Source organism: Alosa sapidissima, chromosome 21, assembly GCF_018492685.1.
Source record: "Alosa sapidissima isolate fAloSap1 chromosome 21, fAloSap1.pri, whole genome shotgun sequence".
NCBI classification, from domain to species: domain Eukaryota; kingdom Metazoa; phylum Chordata; class Actinopteri; order Clupeiformes; family Clupeidae; genus Alosa; species Alosa sapidissima.
This window is the reverse complement of record NC_055977.1, coordinates 9,278,484-9,297,054: the sequence shown is the minus strand read 5'-3', so window position 1 is coordinate 9,297,054 and position 18,571 is coordinate 9,278,484. Positions and strand designations below refer to the sequence as shown.

The window sequence follows — 18,571 nt, the reverse complement described above, 5'->3', positions numbered from 1 at the left end:
CAGTGTGCATAGGCTATCAATTCACATTTTGATTTGCAATCAATCATGTTTTGCCAGGTAGGCTGGTCAATATAGGGTTCAACGTCAAAAAAATTGATACAAAAGGTTTTTTTTATGGATTCTGGTACTGTTGGACATGCTAAATAACATACTAAAAATCTAGTAAAATTTGACCTTGGGAAAGGGGTCATTTTCAAAATGGCCGCCAAAATGGCTGTCAACAGGTTAGAATGGCTATATCTCAATTACTATTCTACAGATTATATGCTTTCAGAAAATATATATTTTAGAGTGTTTAATTTGTTTTTCCTGGACTGTACATGCCAACATATATCCCCTTTACACTAGATTCGCCTATACAGAATAGAGGGCAATGTATTGTGCATTCATGGAGGAAGATGGGACATGTTTTAAATTGTGCTATATTTTATCTACAGATTATATGCTTTCAGAAAATATATATTTTAGAGTGTTTAATTTGTTTTTCCTAGACTGTACATGCCAACATATATCCCCTTTACACTAGATTCGCCTATACAGAATAGAGGGCATTGTATTGTGCATTCATGGAGGAAGATGGGACATATTTTAAATGGTGTTATTGTCATGAGCTCTCTCTCTGCCTGGTAACACACGCTGATTGAAGTCTGATGACCTCCACCTGTTCCTGCTCTGCTCTGCCTCACCCTCGTTAACCTACCAGCTGCACTGCATTCACCACTCATCATGCCCTGTATATAAAGCCTTGCTTTTCAGTCCACACTTGTCAGATTGACTGCAACCAGCACCAGTTACCTGCCTGTTTTGGGATACGCCGCTGACTCTTTGCTTGTGATCCCGGACCCGCTCGACTACTTCTGTGTTCTCCAGCCCCGGTAATCTTGACCTGCCTTCCGTCTCTCTTCTACGAATACCGCCTAGTCCTTGACTGTACTGCTGCTTTGTTTCAATTGCTGTTGTGTGTGTGTTTCCCCCAGGACTTCCCGGATCATCCAGCTCCTGCCATCGCTGTTCGGCTACTGGGGGAACACACACACGCAGACTCTTGGAACTCCTGGAACTCCCGTACCCCCCCGAAACCCCCTTAACCCCCAAAACCCCCAACCCTTAAATAAACTTTCGAACGTGACTCTTTTGTGGTCCTCGTCCTGTTTGGTGTCTGACAGTTATATCTTATCTACAGATTATATGCTTTCAGAAAATATATATTTTAGGGTGTTTAATTTGTTTTCCCTGGACTTAACATGCCAACATATATCCCCTTTACACTAGATTCGCCTATACATTATAGAGGGCATTGTATTGTGCATGCATGGAGGAAAATAAGACGTGTCTTAACTGGTGTTATCTCATCTAGAGGTTATATGCTTTTAGAAAATATATGGTTTTGTTGTGTGGCTGTGTTTAATCTGTTTTGCCTGGACAATATAGGCTAAAATGTATCCCCTTTACACTAGATTTGCCTATACAGAATAGAGGGCAATGCATTGTTCATGGCATGGAGAAAGATGGGACATGTTTTAAATGGTGCTATATCTTATCTACAGATTATATGCTTTCAGAAATGTAGAGTAGAGTTTGCAAGTAAGTGGCTGTTTTATGACTTTAATGACCCATGTACTGTATAGGCATTCATTGTATATTTGTGTAGATCAATAATTGTTGGCATCTATCATTAGGGGGGAGCTAATTAAACTGAATCTTAAACTATATGCATAAGCAGATCAGAAATAACTAGAAATGCAATTCCAAGGAATTACCAGTGCATAAAAATGCTAAAGTTGTGATGTAAAATATCATGTATCATAGTTAAAATAGATAATGCAGAAATGGTTACTACGGTGATGCTAGGATAGACATGGTGGCTGCATAGCTTAATAAAAGTTGATAGTTAGTAGACTGTTTAAAAGCTGAATGTAGATAGTTTAAAAGTTGTTGATAGCCAGTAGATAGTTTAAAAGTTGTTGATAGATAGATAGATAGATAGATAGATACTTTATTGATCCCCAGGGGAAATTCAAGATAGACAGCTAGTTTAATAGATAGTTTAAAAGTTGAAGGTAAATAGTTTAAAAGTTGTTGACAGACTGGAAGTTTAATGAATGTGTATAGGTAGATATTTGACGATAATTTGACGAAAGTTGGAATGGCTCTATAGTTTGCTAGCAGTTATGCTAAGATTTTTAACTATGCTAACCATGTTACTTAGCTAAAGTTTTATAGCAGTGCTAGCAATGCTAACATGCTAACCATGCTACTTAGCTAATGTTTTCTAGCAGTTTAATGAATGTTGATATTCAAATAGTTTAATGGCTGTGTATAAGTAGATATTTGACAATAACTGAAAGTTGGAATGGCTCTAATGTTTGCTAGCAGTTATGCTAAGATTTTTAACTATGCTAACCATGCTACTTAGCTAATGTTTTATAGCAGTGTTAACAATGCTAACTATGCTAACCATGCTACTTAGCTAACTTAGCTAACATTTTCTAGCAGTTTTGTTAAACATGCTAACTATGTTAGCAATGTTAACCATGTGACTTAGCTAACCTAGCTTATCATTTTTAGTAGTTATGCTAACTATGTTAACTAACATGCTAACTATATTAACCATGTGACTTAGCTAACCTAGCTAATCATTTTAGTAGTTGTGCTAACTATGCTAATTAACATGCTAACATGCTAACTATGCTAACCATGTGATTTAGCTAACCTAGCTAATCATTTTTAGTAGTTATGCTAACTAGCATGCTAACATGTTAACTATATTAACCATGTGACTTAGCTAACCTAGCTAATCATTTTAGTAGTTATGCTAACTATGCTAACTAGCATGTTAACAATGCTAACTATGCTAACCATGTTACTTAGTTAACTTAGCTAATCATTTTAGTAGTTATGCTAACTAGCATGTTAACAATGCTAACCATGTTACTTAGCTAACTTAGCTAATCATTTTTAGCAGTTTTGTTAAAAATATTAACAATGCTAACAATGCTAACTAACTACAGTGGGTAGGAGTCATAGTTGATGACAAGTAACAGTTACAATGGCTGAACAGTTCAAAAGTTCAGTAGTTTAAAGGGTTAAATTGTTTAACAGTGAAATGTTGTAGTGAGGACTTTTATTTTGAAACAGTTTTTGGCAGAGGAAGCAGTTGAACAGGATGTGTAGTCATAATAGGGCCAGTTTGTATGCTTAAAGCCTGAGACTGGCAGTTGATCCAGGTGGCCTGAACACCTGCCATAGGATTCTAATTGCTTAACGGCCGTATTATGATGTCACAATCGGCAATGTTAAGTCTATGGGGATTTTTAAAACGTTTTTCTTTAATAGTTTTAAAAGTATAAAAGTTTCGAAGTTGAAAAGACATAGCAGCTTCGTCCGTTTGAATACCTACGTTACAAAGTTTGAATGAAGTTTCTAAGTTAAACTGTTCAAGAGAAATAGCGTACGGAAAAAGTGGTAAGCGGAATAATAATAAGAAGAAGTTGTTGCCTAGGAAGAACAGTACAGTGCATTTTCATGCACTGTAATTATTATATCATTATTCATCATCATCTGACTCCTCTGAAAGGAACTTGTGTGGATTGTCACATTGTTAATTTTGACACGTTCCACAGGCAGCAGTGCAAGGTAACCCATATCTTCTAAACGAACAGCGGAGTGTCTTGCAGAAATGCACACAATTAAGAACAGTTGACTGTCTCTGTACTTGGATCTAACATGAAAGAGTATTTGATTCCATTCCATTCGGTAATCAGTATCTGAAAGCTAAACTGAGGGAGCGGTACTGGAATGACATATATTTCACAGAAGGGAAAGGTTTTGAAGGCATGGTGACACTGAGAGAGAAAACATCATGCATCCTCAGGTCCTACTATAAGAACACTAAAAAAGGTGGAGATGAAGAGTCATCAGTGACCTCTTAATCTGATAAAACATGAAAAACACTTTTCTAGGCTGAATAATGCTTCATAGCCAAAATTAGCTTCTGGTGGCCATCTTGAAAATGACAAGTCTTTGAAAATGATGAACTGATACTTTAGTCTGACGTATATGAATCAGTGACCTCTAAATCTGATTAAACACGAAAAACACTTTCCTAGGCTGAATAATGCGTCAGATATAGCCAAAATTAGCTTCTGGTGGCCATCTTGGACGCCATCTTGAAAATGACCCCTTTACTGGGGTCAGATTTTACTAGATTTTTAATATGTTATTAAGTACATCTAAAGGTATCATAATCAGTTGAAAAACCTTTTGTATCAATTTTTTTGAGGTTAGGTGTTTTTTTTTCCATATATTGACCCGCCTAAGGACTGATAATAGGATCATACTAGATCTTATAGATCTAGGATCTTACTCAATAAAGGATTTTGATGTGTTGAAGATGACTGTAGTAAATCCAGAGGTTTGTTAAAATCACAAGCATGGGTGAACATTTGAAAACAGTTTTCTGCTTGCCTTGAGTTCTTCACAAATGTTTGTGAACAGTTTGCAAACACTTTGAGGAGGTAGTTCTCCATGAACATACAGGTGTGCTGGACGAAGGGCTACAATTCAAACGGAAATTTTAATCAGAATTGTTGAGTAAACGGTTCAGAGAAAACATTATATGGAGAAAATATGTTCACGTCTGTTCAAGGAATTTGAAGGCACCTCTGATTCACACAAAATAAACACAGCATAAGAATCAACAGTGCACAGACACACATATTAGCCATTTAACAGTGTCTTTTAATTTGCGTATATGACAGACAGCTAAGATCTCATTATGTCATCTCTGTAAAATGTTGCTTGATTCTTTATGTCTTCACCTTATACTATAATTCATATAACCTGACTTACTACATGTTTACTACATTTGGCAAGCATAGGTTCTTCTTTTGTTTTACATGTATTTGGACAAAATGTGCATTGTGACCTTGTGTGCGTGGTATACTTCCATTATTGCCCTTGGGCCATGCATATACAGTATTGCTGGGATATCAGTGCTAAAGTGCCTATAAACAACAAGTATTTATTGATATCCAGCAATATAGAATGCATATTCTAATTACAGTTCACATTACAAAAGAACATGGCCTAACATGTATTTCATACTGAACACACAGATTATTCTCTATTCAGTTTTCCCCTTTCTTCCTTTAATTTCATTTCACATTACTTTGTTTCAATTCAATTTCTATACAACTGTATACTTTGTTAGTTCAGAACTGCTGGCTGGCTAGTGATTGAATTTACAAGTGTGACATTGTAGTAAAATTCAGTTCAAGTGACCATATTGGGTATTTAAACAACACTGTGATGCTGTGCGTAATTTTCATAATGTGCTGACAATGGCATTGCATTAGTCCAAGTTCGATAGGCTCAGAGAGGCTATAATTAATTTGCTATAATTTATGACACTTATAGCGTTCACATATGGAATTTGGTGCAACTGCTGCTTATACTGTCTCCCACCCTTTGGATGGAGATAATACAATGTATTACTTTGCTATCAAAGTGAGATCCTGCACAAAGTGCAATTTGATAAAATGTTTTAAAGCAACATTGTTTGTGATGCACATTCCCCTTTCACAGTTAGTTTTCAGTTAAGTATGGCTATTGATTGATCGGCTATATATAATGTTAGACATGCTAATGGTTAATTGCAATCATGCAAATTCCTTCCTTTCTGTGGCGTATCTCATAAAAGGCAAAAGCATTAAAAAATCTGAGAAATTGGATGCATCTCCACAATGTCTCCATGCACAGGTAAGAAGTTGATAGAAATCCAGTTGATGAGGAAGTGAGCAGAATGATCCAATGATAGGATCTGAGAGAAAATGGATAAGACATTGTAATACATTGTAAACATAACACATTGTAAACAATACACAATAAACAAGCTAAGAATGACCATCTCCTTTGCATGCACCACCAGTAAAGAAACTTTATTTTCATCACACTCCAACAAAGTTCAACATAGAATTTTAGAACCTTGAATTGTTGCGGAACGGAATCTTATGTTAGAATGTTCAAAAGCCCCACACCTTTGCTAATGTGGTTTTGGGCAACATACCTGTGTTATTCTGCTACTTGTACTGCTGCACAGTTGTCTTTGCTTTCTGAAGCTATTGCTAAATATTCTTCCCTGTAAAAGAAGAGGGTCACAGAAAAAAATCATAAACATCTGCGGTTTCTGCCAAAAAATATTCAATGCAATAGAATGTAGATACTACAAATAGACTATGATATGGTATTGATTTTCTGTTTGGTGAGTGGCAGGTTCTCGATAGCACAAAGGACAATCAAAAAGTGTGATTAAGTGAATATGTATGACAATTATAAATAAGGGAAAACTAATAAGCTACTGTAAACTTAAGATATTGGATTTTTAGTTTTTCATGTTTCAAAAGTTGTCAACTGTTTTTTTTCAGAAGAGGTTGCAAGGGTTGCAATCAATATAACAACAAACCTTGTCATCCAGATCAATAAGCCTATGAGTTGTACTTGAAATATATCATCTAAAGCTTGCTCTCAGAAAAAAAAACGTAAAAAGGATATCTGAACACGGTCAGTGGACACTCTTAAGTACTTACGCGCTTGCCCTCAATGCCTCCTCTCCAGCTGCCATGATCTTCCTGTAGCAATATATCATCTCAACCAGCAGCCAAAGCTGTAGCCCGATGATGGACACGTACATCATGACCTCTGACACGATGGAGGCTGTGCTACGGGTTGCTATGGACACAGAGGGCAAATAAGGGGGTGGTGGTGAGAATGTAAACAAGGCAGTGGCTGATGTTTATTGTGTCGCGTCAATTCTGCACTCACTAAATGTTGTGTTTATGTGTGGACTGGGACATTAAGATAATGCTATGAAGGTATCGACATAAGAGTGACATGACACTGTCCTGAACACGACACTGTCATGACACATGAACCCTAATCCTAACCCTAACTCTAATCCTAACTTGTTATGACAAATACCGAATGTCAATAACAGAAGCGTTATGTCATAAACATTTATGACTTCTTTATGACACGTTCATGACAGTATCATGTCACTCTTATGTCGGTACTGTCAAGTAAAGCGTAATCTACTTTTGCGTAATTATTTATAATCATTTTAACATTTATATAATGACATAAATGAAATAAACAAACAAATGTAGCACAGAGAATGACACAAGATGGTCCGTTTACTTCACACTATGAAATATGAAAGCACAGACATGTCTGTCTCCTCAGTGAATTCCTTTAAAGCACTCTGGGCATGAAAGGGTATGGCAAGCCTATCAAATGAATCAAAAATGCAGAGTGTCAAACCCATTGGGGTCTATGCTTCCTTCCTCTCCCTGGAAATGAATCTTCTGTCAGTAAATCATTAATTCATGAATTGTACACTTGTTTGTGGCACTGAGTAACCTATGATTCCACTCAAAAGACTGATTTTCACACAAAATAGTGTAGAGTGTATGTCAGTGTATTTTAATCAACTGAAGTTGACAGTATCAAACCTTTGGCCACCACAGAAAGCTTCACATCCTTGGTGGCTTCAGTTGCATACTCATAATGTTCATAACTCAGGATTCGGTTGAACAAACAGCGGAAGACTCCGGTGTCATTGAAGGTGACGTTGGTGATGTAGATGGACGCATCCTGCAGATCTAGAGTGTATCTGCTTCCAACCCACTCTAGGCGATCTTCAAATCGGTCATCTTTAATCATAGAGCTCTGGCCATCATAACTGTAGATCTGAGGGCGGTAAGAACATGCAGCCTGAATGACTGAAATCGCCATGACCTTGAGTTGTAACACCCCTGAACATGAGTGTGTGGCCAACGTTTTAGGACATTAATATGTGCCTTCCACCCTATAGAGTTAGAAAAAAGGATACATAAGTCCCCTTAGAAGAATTAAGGATCCATCTGAAATTCTGTCAAAATTGAGTTATTGACTCAATTATATATTCTTATTCTGTGACAACTTAAGAAGGTGAGGTGAGGTGTTTCTTGTAGTTGTATGCATTTTTGGACATGATATTTAAAGAGGTTTGTTGCGCTTATAACCATGTATAACCATATCAGTATAACCATGAAATTCGAAGACTTTGAAGCTCAATCTATTTGAAGCTCCATTTTCACTTAGTCCATCATGTCAATAAGGCATCAGTGTCATCTAGCAGTGATGTTGCCCTTGAATACCTCTCCCACACCCTTATGAGTAGGAAAACATATGATGGCCATCAAGCGTCCTACACATAGGAGCCTACTTTATATACAAATATAAAAGAAACCATTACTAACAGGAATAAACATTTGTTCTCCTTTGGACATGAAGAACCAGTCCACGGTGGCAGTGGCCACCACCTCGCCCCTCAACTTGCACGAGATGCATCCCAGCTTGAAGCCCTGGCCGGCCACCGCCTCAGTATCAGAGTCCACTTCAGCACAGGCTCCATTGACCAAGGAAACTACACACACACAAACACACGCACACACCATCACGCATTCACACACACACAGGAGAAAATGGATATGGTTACCACCTTAGAAAGAGATCTATCATGAACACGGTGCACACAATCCTTTAATCTCTCCCACATCTATCTATTAATGACAGGAACATCTGTCTGTGTTTTAGTGTGTGTGTGTGTGTGTGTGTGCGTTTGTGTTTGTCTATAATTCACATATCTCTCGAGCCGTTCGTCCAACTGATTTCAAACAAGGTGTTTTGCTAGGGGCACTGCAGAGCCAAGCTTGGCACTGTTTGGATAAAAAATATGGAAGATATTAAATATTGTTAAAAAAAGCACACATTGCCTTTTGCCTCTAGTGCCCGCTGAAGCCCTCCCCCTCTCAGACACTCGCAATGTTTTTGCGTTTCCTCGTAATACGTTTGCATTCCCTCGCAATGCTTTTGCGTTCCCTCACAAAAACTTTTTGCACTCCCTTGCAATAAAATTAATGTTCCCTCACAATACAGCCTATGGGCTCTGTGCACTAGTTTACTTGAAGTCGGCAAATCAGTTTCCAGTTTGTTGACATGGCTGTCAACAAGCACCTGAAGATGAGTGCTTTAGTTGTACCAAAGCATAAGAAATACAATGTACGCAAGTCTTAATGTCAATGGTTGGCTCTAAGGAGCACTGCTGCGTGCCACTCCTCTCAGCTTCAAGTCGTTATAAAAGCGATTTTAGCTTCCATCTTTTTCCTAAAAACGCCAGCCTACGTGCAGCACAAAATAAGGAGGGAACGATTTTTGGTGAGCACACGTTTTCAGGTGCTTGTTGGCTGTTTCCCAAAGTCGAGCATGCTTCCTTGATAGAATGCTTCATGTTGGGTTCTACGAAGATGAGGCTAGAGGCCTCCCTAGCGTTCTTGGACTCAGGCTTTGGAACAGACTAGCTACTGTAGTGTGGAGATGCACGTCACTGCGGTTCCACCTGAGCGCTCCCACTTTTAACTACACGCTTCTGTTTCAATAGGGGCGCTGCGCCGATGCATGTCAACGCTGAGGATTATGGGTATTTTTGTTCACCTGAGGATCCACAGACGCATCCTTGAACATTCTCAGAAGGAAGGGTGCGAATTCTGGAGTGTTGTTGACATTGGAACAGTGCTCGGCAGAGTTCGATGATGTGGTGTCCTTGAAAAGGCGCACGTTGAGTATGTGTAGCGGAGTTACAACGCTGAGTTGGAAGCTTGGGCTTTTAGCTCAGTGGTTAGAGCGTTCGACTCCCATGCCGGTGTGTGTTGAGGTGGCGGGTTCGAGGCCCTAGAGCGGCAAACGAATCGACCTCTGTGACATATGCCTCCTTGAACAGGAAACTGGTTTGCTGACTTCAAGTAAGCTAGTGCACAGAGCCCATTTCATTAACCTACAAGCACATAGAGTTGGCTAGCCTAGTATATGGAAAATATTTTGAAGTTCCCTTTGAGTTGGATCTGCTCCAAAAAATGAATGGGTTTTCCTTTCCTGTGCTACACCTTTCCACCAACACCTTTCGAAAATTTTGCACCCGAAAATTTTGCACCCGTATTTTTTGCGATATTGTTTTGCGATACAGTAGCCTATGGTGCAATAAATGGAAGGTCTTGATAGCGCATGCCACTAAAGTCTATAAAATAAAAAATAAAAATGTTAACATAAAAAAAAATGTACGGAATAAAACTAGACAGGTACGGCTGATTGGTATTGTTATTTACTGTTAAGCTGCGATGATGTGTGCACCAGCCAGCAGAGGACATGTACAGCCTGATGCACCCGGACAATTATGTGCGCCTGTCCTAATTCTGAAGCAGTGGCCACCACTACAAAATGAAGAGGAAAAACTGCGGAAGAAAGTTAATGTTTTTGCAATAAACTAGGCTACATCAACACAATATGTGGAGTGAAACTGGACGGGCTCTAATAACCTCTGACTTCTCTCGAGTCAGTCACTGACAGTAGAATGCATTGGGAACACTGTTCACCAAGTCATGATGATAAGCATGGCGTGTCGCAGCAGAGGTTTGTGATGTTTACTGAGTGTAGGCTAATCTTAGGTAATGTCGTGTTCAAATTCAAATTTGTATTTGTACAAATTTGACAACTAGTATTGCCAGGCAATACTACAAAGAAATGTAGTATTGTGGTGGCAATACTGGTGACAGCGGCCATGTGTTAGTGGCATATGTGCTATCAAGAGCTTTTTTGAGATTTACGAGATTTACTGCACTTTATTTGAGATTTAAGAGATTTACTGCACCATAGGCTACTGCGGTATCATGTGGTATGTCAACATTGCTAAAATGACGGGTACAATTTTGGCAAAACTTGGTGGAAAGGTTAGCAAAGGAAAACCAATTAATTTTTGGAGCAGATCCAACTCAAAAGGAACTTCAATGTGTTTTCCATATAGTAGGCTAGCCAACTCCATGTGCTTGTTAATGAAATTGGCTGTATTGTGAGGGAACACAAACTTTATTGCGAGGCAAAGCAAAAAGGTATTGCGAGGGAACACAAAAGCATTGTGAAGGGACGCAAAAGTTATTGCATGGGAACGCAAAATTATTGCAGGAATTTAATGTAGAACAGGTTAATCATGTCAGACCTCAACAATTTTGCAACAACATGCCAACCCACACAGGTATGGAGTGCTAGTCAAACGACGTAAAACACATCAATGTAAGACACTTCAAATAGCCTACTTTGGACCGACTTTGGAATTTCAATAAACAACGACAATTTCGACTGCAAGGTCCAGAATCGAAACAAGCGACAATTCCAGAATTGTACAGAACCATCTAGCTTCTTACATTATATGAAAACAAGCTATGAAGATGCAGTTGAAGAAAATAATTATTTCATAATGATGACAGCACTTTGCTGACAAACAGGAGTTGGAAGGCAAGGATTAGACAATAAATAAATTGTCCACTCACCATACATTACACAAAACAAAGCCAAGAGGAAAACACGTCCTGGAGTCATTTTTGCGTGACAAGTCCGCAGTTCAATAAACAAACGGCAATTCTGACCGCAGTCCTGAATCAAAACAAGCGACAATTCCAACTGCTAGTTCCCGAATTTAAGGACGTTTCAGAATGCCACACAGGAAAAGAAACTACAGACAAAGGGTGCATTCATGGGGAGTATTCATGGTGGATTTGGGAATAATGGGAACTTTCCAGTGATTACATCATTCTTCCAGCTGCGAGTGTTCATGTGCTTTGCAGTTGAAATGTGGGAAAAACATGAACAACACAACAAAAATGAAAACATACACACAAATAAAAGACTGTATTTACTCAAAAGTTTGGCATGAGGCACCTGTGAAAGAAGGATATGCAGCTTTCAAGTGACAAAAACTACAAATTCCCAAAATCATCTAAATAATTGCTGGACATGAAAGTCCACAATTTAAATGTCATGACCATGCATCATTCCACAACATGTGTCTCCATCATCAAGTTATTCAATTAGCAAAACTAGCCTGACCATAGTCAGGTTTTAAAATGACTGGCAGGTTTGCTTGAGAACAAGAGAGTTCAGATGAATTCTTTGCCGGCAAATGACGGGGACTGTAGGATTTCGTTTGTGTATGAGAGAAAGAAAAGGTTTACATCGGGCAAATACAAGCAAAACAAGAAGGAACAAGGATTAGAAACTCCTGGTGGATGTTGGAAGGCAACTACAAGTTTAGGGTTAGGGTAAGGTTAGGGTTAGGATTAGGTCCTTTGAAGACAACTGCGACAGCGCTGCCTTGAAGTCGACAGTGGGGGCCCAAAAGATGATCAGGCCATGTTGTAACCTGAACTGACTCTGAGACATCTGAAATCTAGGCGCTGTGTTTCTAGAGTGGTAGTTGTTGGTGACCCTATTAAGGGCTTGCTTTCTGATCAGATCATAAACGGCCACAGCAACAAAGAGGAATGACTGAAGAATTTGTGACATTGCTTGGTATGTTGGTATGTGGCTGATCGGATCATAAACAGCAACAGCAACAAAGAGGAATGACTGAAGAATTTATGATATTACTTGGTATGTTGATTGTTGAGTGTTACTGATCGGATCATAAAAGGCCAGAGCAAAGAAGAGGAATGACTAAACAATTTGTAAATATCTGTTGGTATTTGTTGGTTCCCCTATCAAGGGCTTGCATATCGGTTAGATATGTTGCTGACCAGATCATAAATGGCCACAGCAATAATGTAAATGTAAATCAGGGGCCGTATTTACAAAGAATTTTAAGGCTAAAAGTAGCTCCTAAGTGGCGAATTTAGAAGCAACTCCTAAAAATAATGGGCGTGTCACTCCTAACTTTAGGACTCCTAATTTTTTTCCCTAAAAGTAATTCACGAAGCATTTTAGACCTAAAAGTAGCACCTAAGTCTGGGACAGCTTAAAAGAAGTTAGGAGTCGAGAGGACTCCTAACTCACTAAGACCTATTCACAAACAGCTTTTTGTGGCATTTCACGTTGCGATGTTCTGAAATGCGTCGCCTATGCGGCAACAGGAGCTTCCAATCGCGAGGGAACAATTTTGCATTCATAAAAGGGATGCAATAACGCCACCAATAACAACCAAAACTACTCATTGTTAACATGTAAATTAAATGTAACGTTTCATTGTGAATCAAATATGGTCTCTTCTTTGCAAACGTAGGCAATCTAGGCATATGTGACAGATTAATTCAATAATGTTGCAAAGATACTGCATCAGTCCGTAGACCTATGTTTCATTAGGCTACTACTGTAGGCTATTTGTTTTGCTTTACTCTTTATTCATTTAGGCTAGGCCTTTTTATTCAGTTATTCGTCATCTTCCGTCCTTCGAGCTACTTGTGTAGAGCACGCATTCTCAGACCTGTCACCTGTCACTCATCATCGTATGGGAGGTGTTTGGAATCATTCCCGCGTTACAATCATCAGCCAATCAAGGTGGTCACTTCAGTCAAGCTCGTGCATGAGTAATGACGTCATCCATAGCAACGAAGACTCACTCTTAGTTTAGGAGTTGTCATTTTTCCTTACTAAGAGTAGGTCTGAAAGGCTTTGTGAATAACTTTTAAGAGAAAACTCCTAGCTAAAATCTTTTAGTGCGATTTAGGAGTACTCCTAGTGGTAAGATAAAAGGCTTTGTGAATACGGCCCCAGGTTTCTAGGCCAAGTATAATTGCGTATACAAGGAATTTGGTCTCTGCATTTATCCCATCTGTGAATTAGTGAAACACACAGAGCACACAGTGAACAGACAGTGAGGTGAAGCACACACTAATCCAGAGCAGTGAGCTGCCTGGCTACAGTGGCACTCAGGGAGCAGTGAGGGGTTAGGTGCCTTGCTCAAGGGCACTTCAGCTGTTCCCACTGGTCAGGGATTGAACTGGCAACCTTTCAATTCCAAGCCCCGAAGCCCTAACCAGTAAGCCACGACTACCCCCTAAAAAGGAATAACTGAAGACTTTTTTATATTGCTTGGTATGTTGGTGATCGGATCATAAACAGTCACAGCAATGAAGAGGAATGACTGAAGAATGTGTAGGTATTTGTTGGTATTTGTGAGTGCCCCTATCAAGGGCTTGCGGTTTGTCTGGCTATGTTACTGATCGGATCATAAACGGCCACAATAACAAAGAGGAATGACAAAATAATTTTCTGGTACTTGTTGGTGCCCTCATCAAGGGTTTGCGTCTTGTTTGTAGATTGCTGATTGGATCATAAATGGCCATAGCAACTAAGAGGATTGACTGAAGAGTTTGTTGATATTTGTCGGTGCCCCATCAAGGGCATGCAGTTTGTTGGCAGAGAACTCATCACAGTGTTTCCCACAGAATTGAATTCCATTTGTGGTGGTTGGTTTGCAGAATTAACTTGAATACAACAGTTTTTAACAATTAGCACAGTGTGGTTATGATGCTAACCAGATTTAAGCACAATTTAGTACAACCGGGAAAATCATTATGTGGTGGTCAATGTTGATATTGTGGTGGGCCGCCACAAATAAGTCAATGTATGGGAAACACTGCATCATGGGTGTGGAGGGGGTGGGTCTAGGATGCCAGATACCACTGTTGAACCAAAGATTCTATTGTTAACTAAGATGAATCATAAGACGATTCACCAATTGAACGAAATGGCTACTAGTTCTAGACTCCTAAATAGGCGTGTCAAAACATAAACTTTTCTCTGAATAAGCAATAATAACATATACATATCATTTTGTATACTATTTTACAGTCATTGTTTGTGTGTGATGCCAATGAAACACTCTTTCGGACACGGAATTAATAATTTCATTTTGCCCCGTTAATCGAGCTAGCTAACGTTAGCACAGTAAACGGAAAGTGAATGGGAATGTTCGCTAGCTAGCTAGCAGCTAAGAACTTTGGTTAAACTTATATATTGTTGCAAACAAACCTGAAGTAACATATGTTCAGCAACTTTGTGGTAGTCTACTAGTTCTAGCAAAAAATATGTTAGGTTAGTTTATCAACCATCTCTGAGTTTAGAGCATCTGAGAACAGGTGGCTGTGCACCAGAACTTTGAGGAGACAGTGACAGATCACGAACAAAGCTATTTTTGTCTTTATTTGTTTCGTTGGAAAATACAATTTCAATGTCTGAATGTTAGGGAGACATGTGGCTTCTAGAAAATGGGTTCAAAACTTACATCACTGAATGTAGGGCTAAGGCATTGGTCATATTCCGTGAAAATTGTCATTTCTCCCATAGGAATACATAGACACTGGACCTCCCGCTAGACTCCTAAATGGGCGTGACAGCTTCGAACCCCACGTCACAACGTGCCAGAATTTACCCTCTTATGAATCGTCTCGCTTTATCAACCGTCTCTGGTTTAACCTTCTGGAGATGTTGTGGGCCTAATTCAAAGAAATACCCATGAAGGAAGATGCCTGCTTGTAGCCTGGCGGGCCATCCTATATCATTGAAATGTATAGTCTGGCATCGAACCATTCACCTCGCTTAATCCAAGGGGCGGGCAGAGAATTGTCTTTCAAACTGCCTAGGCATGCAATAGGCCAGCGCTACGACCATATCCGTATCCGGTCGGCAAAACGGCAAATACATCCTTCTTCGAAAGGAATGACTTAAGTGCATTGTGTTGCTCAACTTTCAAAGAAAAGCACAAGTCCAACTTCTCCAAAGTTGACGCCAACGCCGATTCAAACAACCGCTCTTCGTTCGCCATAGCCACCTTCCTTGTTCTTCACCGTCGCAGGACTGTCGTTATCCTGTTAAGCCCGCCTTAAGACTCTCTAACAAAATAGAGCGCTGTGATTGGATGAGGTCCACGGCGTCAGCCAATAGAAATCCCTATGGTTTGATACTAGACGTACAGACTGAGCAAATTAATTTGCCGCCGCTAGGGTGCGTCTAGATTTCTAGGCTAGCCTGCTTGATAACCCCAGTGAAATGCTGGGGTGAAATAATTTTGTTCACAGTAAAAAGGCTTGGTTGTTGATTGACCACTGTGTGAAATCCCCTACCTATAGCACAAGGAACAGTTTGAATTATGGGGGGGTTGGGGGGGTCTGATCCCCCTGATTAGGATCTGGACCCCCCCCCCCACAAAAAAAAACAACAGTCTGGGGAAGATTGCACAATTCTTATGTAATGTAAATTGTAATGTAATTGTAATGTAAATTTAATCTCTGTCCCTCCCAAACTGTGTCAAAATGGTGTGTTTAGCAGCCAGAAATTTTAACAATTCAACATTGTTGATGCAACCTTACTAGACTTGTGGTGTTAACTACATTTAATACACTATTGACATTTGAGTTGAAAAGAAAAAAACGTCCTTTTAATACAGACAGTCAGCCCCTCCAATTGTCGTAGTGGAATTTGAACTCTGACAAGGAATTTAACCTCTTTCCAGTGTATATTTGAAAGGGAATATGCTAAACATAAACACAAAAAGGCCTGCTACTAGGCATATGTCATTTTGATCTGTACAATTTTAAATTATACTTACTGCACATTTATTATAATAATATTCAATATTAAGCTTCAGCAATTCAAGCTTGATTTATCATGACAGAGCAAATCACAACAAGGGCAGACAGAGGCAGACATAGGGGATCTATCTAAAAGCTCCTTTTGACTTGCGTCATATGAAAACAAGCTATGAAGATATAGTTGAAAAAATAATGATTGCTGAAAAACAGGAGTCAAATCTCAAGGATTAGACTGGTCAAATAAATTGTCTACTCACCATACATCGCACAAAACAAGGCAAAGAGGAAAACACGTAGGCGTACTGGAGTCATTTTCACTTGGTACAAGTCCATTTCACTTCACATGTGACAAATTCTTCTGTGCAAGGATGGCCTCTTGCTTATGTCTCTTCTTTTGTAAATCTGAAACCTTTCAGTTCATGTAAATACCTGCCCCCTACATACTAGGAGGCCACTTCGGTAGCACAGTGATGTGTGAAACACTTCTCAAAGATGTGCATTAGATTTGTAGTCTTTTCAAAAATCAAAAAAGAAAGATAGCAATGATGTTCCTCACAAGATTGAATCTTCTTGCTGTTGGATTCAACAAACAACTGCTTTGGACAAGGCCATAAACAATAACAATCCTAGCACAATTAACACGTAGCTCACTTCAGGAAGACTTTCTGACTGTGAAATTGAGAAAAATAAAATAATCTTCTTTTAAAATCTTAGATAATGCCAAGCTATTAATAGCATTGGACAGGAAACAAGACTAGCTTACAATTTAAAAGTGCAAAATGAAATGAAGGCCTACCTCACAAAGGTAAAAGTGCTTCTTATATTTGGCTCATTTGATTCAACTGCTAAAACAATAGATTCAATGATTAAATCAACGTCGCTATATTGCTTATGTTGCTTTTTTTGTTGTTGCAAATATTCATTTCATGAGGTTATGTCAAATAAGAAACTGCTCAATCATTTCAACATCATTCCCACATTCGCTAATACCGACATGTGTGCAAATATTTTCGAACGTGTAGGCTACCCTGAGAATAATCTAATTTCCTGAGTTTACTTTATCCAGGCCTTATTACATTCAATTTCTCTTTACTTGAGTAATGGACTAGGCCAACTCCCACGGCAGAAATATATGGGTGGCTCACATGAATACATCGGATATGCAAATTTTCCTTCAGCTAAATATAATGCAATTAGTTCATAATCTGGTGCCAGCATTTTCATCACTGAACACAGGAAAACTACATCTGTGTCACCAGATGACTTATAAATTGTAGCCCATCCAGCGTAGCCTATGTAGTCAGTTTAAATTCATTTAACAATCTGCGTGCGAGGACATAGAGACGGCCATGTATACTTGGCTATTTCGGATGTGGTCCATCAGCAATTCAGAGGCTCACATGACTGTCCTTTCGCTGCCCTTCACAAATGTCTTCCTCTTGTTTTCTTCAGTCTTCTCTCTTCCCAAATTCTTCACCTCGTTTCTGGTAAAAAAATCCTCTTTTGAATGGTTAACCTACTCAGCTTTTATTAATCTGACATCACAGCTATCCAAAGTAGCTAAGCAAAAAAAAAAAAAAAAACATGGCCAAATATTTAGGCTAATCTACGTCTCTAACCTGAAATAGCCTGATGCGAAGACTGTCATCATGCACTGACCCTACAGACAGAAATACAAAACCAAATGTAAAACGCCTCCGTAAATGCGCACTTCTGTTTCCCAGTAGCTGAGACGAACGTCGCGCCTGACGCTCCGATGGCGTTTGGCTAGACTCAGAGTGAGGCTACGTCTGATGCATTGCGGTAAAAGGTGGAGGAGGAGAGTGAGCAGGAGGAATGAAGCATGGGCGACGATTCGAGAAGATGCCAATGGTTCTACGGAAATACAGTCCATGCATCGAAATGGCGAGGATGTCACTGTATCCAACAGTCATACAGTGTTCGACTACCCCCCCCCCCCCCAATCATCATCTCCTCATGCATTTTATATAGTCATCATATAAATTAAATTAATGAAGGTAGGTGTACCCTTTCTTGTAGTAATCTAGAACACAAAAGACACAACATATATATATATATATATATATATATATATATATATATATATATATATGTATAGC

The 18,571-nt window shown here is 39.1% G+C and overlaps 1 protein-coding gene across 4 annotated transcripts; it reads right to left on the bottom strand.

The window, feature by feature from the left end:
• Positions 1 to 4,703: 4,703 nt before the first annotated feature.
• Positions 4,704 to 18,329, bottom strand: LOC121696007 (sodium channel subunit beta-1-like). 4 transcript variants are annotated; one of them, XM_042077286.1, is made up of 8 exons: positions 17,809 to 18,329; positions 17,248 to 17,296; positions 16,709 to 17,024; positions 8,298 to 8,464; positions 7,509 to 7,746; positions 6,588 to 6,729; positions 6,068 to 6,139; positions 4,704 to 5,821 (listed from the first exon to the last, which is right to left on the bottom strand). In XM_042077286.1, exons 3-7 carry the CDS (start codon positions 16,782 to 16,784, stop codon positions 6,073 to 6,075), a joined length of 690 nt encoding a protein of 229 aa, XP_041933220.1. In that variant the 5' UTR covers positions 16,785 to 17,024; positions 17,248 to 17,296; positions 17,809 to 18,329; the 3' UTR covers positions 4,704 to 5,821; positions 6,068 to 6,072. The 4 variants fall into 4 exon arrangements, with proteins under 4 accessions (XP_041933220.1, XP_041933219.1, XP_041933218.1 ...); XM_042077285.1 differs by having other exon boundaries at positions 17,248 to 18,329; XM_042077284.1 differs by having other exon boundaries at positions 16,709 to 18,329.
• Positions 18,330 to 18,571: the final 242 nt, after the last annotated feature.